The sequence below is a fragment of the Oncorhynchus clarkii genome, chromosome 32, assembly GCF_045791955.1.
Source record: "Oncorhynchus clarkii lewisi isolate Uvic-CL-2024 chromosome 32, UVic_Ocla_1.0, whole genome shotgun sequence".
Lineage (NCBI taxonomy): Eukaryota > Metazoa > Chordata > Actinopteri > Salmoniformes > Salmonidae > Oncorhynchus > Oncorhynchus clarkii.
The window spans coordinates 11,147,059-11,152,567 of NC_092178.1; the positions used below are offsets into that span (position 1 = coordinate 11,147,059).

A 5,509-nucleotide genomic window follows, 5' to 3' on the forward strand; every position below is an offset into this window, starting at 1 on the left:
TTTGCTTAATATAATGAATTAGGAAGTATTTATACATTTACTTTTGATAGATAAGTGTATTTCAAACCAAATACTTTTAGACTTTTACTCAAGTAGTATTTTACTGGATGACTTTCACTTTTACTTAAGTCATTTTCTATTAGGGTATCTTTACTTTTACTCAAGTATAACATTCGGGTACTTTTTCCACCACTGCCCAAAAGCAACAACAAAAAATCTGGAATTTTTACGATTTAGCCAATGTTGACTTTGTGGCTGTGGTAACCGGTAGGCTGTCACCACCACCATCACTACACCTTGTGCGTTGGATCACTTGCTTTACCTGTCCATTGGAATTAGTATAAAACAAACACGATAAGCGCACTAGATCTGTTTGACGCAGTTAATACAAGGGGACTGCCAACCCGCGTGGCAGGAGGTATGAAAGGAGGACAAGGATGTATTGGTTGAAGAGAAGGAAAACAAAGATGAAAAGCACGCGTAAAATGAGCGCAGCCACTCAAACAAAAGACGCCATGCTGTTAACCGCACCCCCCATCTTCCTTTAAATGAGCCCCCCACTACCCCCCCCCCTTTCTCTGATCGAGGTGCATTATGGGGAAAGTCGTTGCCATTCGACCTCTGCAAGCCTGCGCGGACGCAGCTAGAACCCTGAAATTCATTATGCGTTTAAAAGCTTTATTTATTTCCGCATAACCTACATACTCTCACCAGGAGGCCAAAGCGGGAAAAAACGACAACCAGCCATTTAATTCGGATCCGTAACATATAATACTTAAAGAAATAGAAATTAGTCGGTAGTAATATTGTTAAGAAAGTGGTAGATTTTAATATATTAAGAAAATGTCCGGAGAGAGAAACCGCAGGTCTCTGGCGTTCCGAGGAGGTGGATTAGCCGTAACCGGTTCCAGTGGTGTCGGTGGGGGCAACAGTAACAGCTGGGAGGCCCAGGCCTGTCAAGACCGACATTTGAACGGGAACAGGCCAGATCAAGAAGAGGATAGGGATCTGGGGGCAAAAGGACCATCGCAAGGGAGAGTGGAGGGTGGGGGATCTCTCAGTGATAGCGCAGAACCAGAGGCTGAGGAGGAAGAGGACCCGGAAGGGGGCAACTGGGCAGCCGGGGTAGGAGACGATCGTGTCGGTTGGGTGGCAGTAACTGTCGGAGAAGACGAGTCCAGGGAAGGGAGTAGCCGGACAGCGGGTAACTGCCTGAACAACGAGGACGGCGCTGACTTGGGCAGCGGGGGCACTGGATCCGAGGACGACAGAGGCGAAGCTGCCAGGAAATCTTGGGTAGAAATGAGACCGCAGACGCTACTCCAGAAACACCCCCAATTCCAAGCTTCATGGCTACAGGAGTTTCCATGGCTCACATTTTGTCAGGAGACGGGACTTATGTCCTGCTCCTGGTGTCACAACATTCCCACTAAAAACAACGACGAGCTGGTGAGAGGTAGTCGAAATTACAAGCGGGCCTTGCTGCTGAGACATCACCTGTCTTCTGAGCACGGGAGGAATGACCCGACAAAACAGGTAAAGTGTCATCCTACTTCATTTATGTTTTATCATTTATGTTTTTAGTTCTTTGTAGCTAGCCAATATTATCTGAGAAGGAAAATAGACAGACAGCTAACCAACTAATTAGCTTGTTCTAGTTTCTGTTTTAGGCACAGTTGACTTTGAGTAGCTTGCTAGCCGGGCTAGTTGGAGCTGGCAGCTTCATTTCCCCGTGAGAGGCTATGTAAAGTTGCTAGTTTATAACGGACGTTAATGTTTACTAGTAAATGGGAGCTAGTCTGATTCCATGGCAATCTAAGTACCTAACGTTACAGTTTACGTAAATAAAATGTGTTTCATGGTGACATTACTATAGAAACCAATTACTAGCTAAACAAATCTGTCTAGTTCGAGTTAGCATGTAGGCCAGTAACAGTGTGAGTCCCATTAGCTTACAGTACTATTCTAAAAGTAATAGGTGACTAGCTAGCCTCGATTCATTTACATTTCCATAGCCACAAGAACAGTACACATACTAGTTATCAGCAACTACCTTGGATGATTGCTAGCTAGAGGTCGCCAAAGGCAAGGGCTTGACCATATTAGCCTTTGGGGAACTGAACCCCTGCCTACCCAACCACGCCTCTGCTCTGCTTCAAATGTCATTTTGATGGCACTCTTACAGTAGAGAGCAGAATGTCCTCTGGCGCATTTCTCCCTTCGTCCCCTTTGGGGCAGCTAAATTAGAGGCATTGTTCTAGATGACCCCCCAAAATCCATAGATGGTGTGTGATGGCCCGGGTTGAACAGGAGGAGTAAATCAAGTCCCAGTAGCTTACAATGGGACTTTAATGGGTACAATTTTACTCTAATGGGTTCATATGTATACCAGCAGCATCATGGATTGTCACAGCAACATCTGACCTTGTCACCCCATAAAAGTATGGATTAATGGGGGGTATTATGGTATGGTTGTTTCATATCATAGTTTTCTATAGCCATATAGCCATTGAATGTAGAGGACAACTGAAACCATTATGCCTTCTTGAAAGACCATCACCAAGGGTTATTTTCCTTGTTAGCTTGATATCAAACATTGATTAGCCTACTTGGTGAAATTACCCATGTGAAAAGGATGAATTTATTGATGCAAGTTATTCACAAATTTGGAATAGTCCTGACCATAGGACATATAAAACTGCTTCTGGACGAGATTAAACATTCCACTTGTGTAAGAACAAAAACGGTCAAACTCTGTTACTACACAATTACAAAGCAATTACTGAAATCTAACAACAATGTTGTGAATTGTCATTGGGCTACAGTGTTTTTTTCACAGTGCTCTTAATTCCCCTGACAGCTTGAATCAGAGTCAGGATAGGAAGTGATAAATAGCAATTTGGTAACTGGGATCTGGTGTGTGTGGATGTGTGTGGATGTGTGTGGTGTGTGTGTGTGTGTGTGTGTGTGTGTGTGTGTGTGTGTGTGTGTGTGTGTGTGTGTGTGTGTGTGTGTGTGTGTGTGTGCCGAACACTACCCAGGGCTGTATATTTACACACATGCATACATATATATATTTACACACATACATACATACATACAAATATATATATATATATATACATACATACATATATGTAATTACACACATGCATACATACATATATATATTTACACACATACATACATATATATATTTACACACATACATATATGTATTTACGCACATACATACATATATATATTTACACACATACATACATATATGTAATTACACACATGCATACATACATATATATATTTACACACATACATACATATATATATTTACACACATACATATATGTATTTACGCACATACATACATATATATTTACACACATACATACATATATGTATTTACATACATACATATATATTTACACACTATAACTACAGATCCCAGTTACCAAATATACAAGAACTACAGATCCCAGTTACCAAATTGATATCGATCACTTCCTATCCTGACTCGGATTCAAGCTGTCAGGGGATTTAAGAGCATGTAGCCACAATTTGACTCTTAATTTGTCAGGTGAAATGCAAAAGGATTGGATCGCACTGCATGGTTAGTTCCTTCTGTCCGGTCCACTAACTTGTACACGTCACTAATTAAGAAGGAAATCCAGTGAGAGGAGAGAGTAGAGAAGAAGAAGCAGTAGTCGTCCTCTCTGGAAACAAGACGACCCCGGATGGTTGGCAACAAGGCCCTGGCGTAGGTTTAGAAGTTAAGGATGGGGGAGGGACACGACAGACACCAACCTGCCTTGTGTATTGTGTATTGAAACACTTTGCTATAGGCTAATTTCACGTCATAGCATATTCTTAGATTGTTTTAGATGGTCATTTTTAAATTTACATTACATGTTTGTAAATGAATTAAGGTTAAAGTTAAATATATGCAAATTATATGTTATGTTTATGTTTTCCCCATATATATAACAGTAGCCTGATACTGTTTGAATATTGACTGTGTGAACTGCATTGTTGCAGCACATGAAATGGCATCCTTATTTTCTTCACCTTATTCCCGAATCAAATTCGTGCCCATCTGCGTGGCTAACCTAACTCGATTACTCGATTAGCTCTGCTATAGAGAAGGCACACAGACCAAAGCAGCTGTGGCTGACAGTGGGTCTCATACAAGCCTGGGTCTTGTCTGTACACTCTTGGTACAGAGGTTCTGTACAGCACAACCATACAACCATGGGTTGGGTTTGTGAGGGGTAGTGTTCGGCCAGGGAAGGGGAGAGGGAGAGATAATGTGACATTTGAAATGTCTTCTGTAAGTGTGATGTTTACTGTTCATTTTTATTGTTTATTTCACTTTTGTCAAAGCAAGAGAAGTAGATAATAAACAATGTTAACATATGTTTCCCATGCCAATAAAGCCCTTAAATTGAATTGAGAGAATTCTTCCCAGGAATTCTTCAACTCTATGTGGAGCCTATGTGGAGCATTGTTGGGAGGCCTGGATCCCCCCTTCCCCTCCACACACCGTGTGGTCATTCACACTGCTGTAGTAGTGTTCTAATGTCTGAGTTAGAGAGGGTGGGGAGCTAGCTGGCCTCAGGGTGGGGATGGTAGATTGATGGTAGAGAAACAGAAACTGGTGGTGTTCCGCTGTCCTCTGTCGTCTCTGAGAACGATGTTACGTCACATCTGATCATTGTGGGGTTGGAGGTGTGTGTTTGTGTGGCCACATTAACCAGGGCTCTCGTTGCTCGCGCGGTCCTCGGTTTGTTTTGTGTGATGTGAGCTATTGTTCTGAGAATTCTACTCTAAAGGGAACTGTTTTTTATTTAACCTCCATTATGGTAAGAGATTATAGTACATCACAGGATATCCATTGGTAGGTAGTTTAATAAAGGCTACATGGATAGTAGGAACCTAAACATAGCGTAAGGACTCAGATGGAATTTCATTTTGACGACCACCTCTTTCGTCAACAACCCCTTTCCCCTGTACGCTTATTATTCCACCACTAACTATCTCTAGACCTACAACAAATGGCCACATCACAGAGGTGGATATTGTCACCGTGATGTTCTCCTTTGGACCCAGCCAGAGCAGTGTGAGAGACCTGCCCATCCAGCAGCATCTGCACTCCAGCAGCACTGACACACTGTAACACGTGGCACATCTGGAGAAAGGATGAACCCGAGTGTGGAGCTGGAGCTGGTCTTGGACCAGGAGAGAGGAGGGAGTCCTAGCTGGACTCCATACCACTATACAGCAGCCTATCTAACATAGCATACATGCAGTACTGTTGCAGGCCTGTATCCCCACCATTGTGACCTGTCAGGGTTACTGGGTCATTTAATGGCCTCAATACCAGAACGTATCCCCACCATTGTGACCTGTCTGGGTTACTGGGTCATTTAATGGCCTCAATACCAGAACGTATCCCCACCCTTGTGACCTGTCTGGGTTACTGGGTCATTTAACGGCCTCAATACCAGGACGTATT

The 5,509-nt window shown here is 42.8% G+C and overlaps 1 protein-coding gene across 1 annotated transcript in view; it reads left to right on the plus strand.

Moving 5' to 3' along the window:
* The first annotated feature begins 610 nt into the window (after positions 1–610).
* LOC139392403 (zinc finger and BTB domain-containing protein 10-like) overlaps positions 611–5,509 on the plus strand; it is a 23,643-nt gene continuing 18,744 nt past the window's right edge. Inside the window, exon 1 of the mRNA XM_071140375.1 lies at positions 611–1,536. Within this exon, the coding sequence (XP_070996476.1) occupies positions 844–1,536 (693 nt within the window). The 5' untranslated portion in view covers positions 611–843. The remainder of the gene's footprint in view (positions 1,537–5,509) is intronic.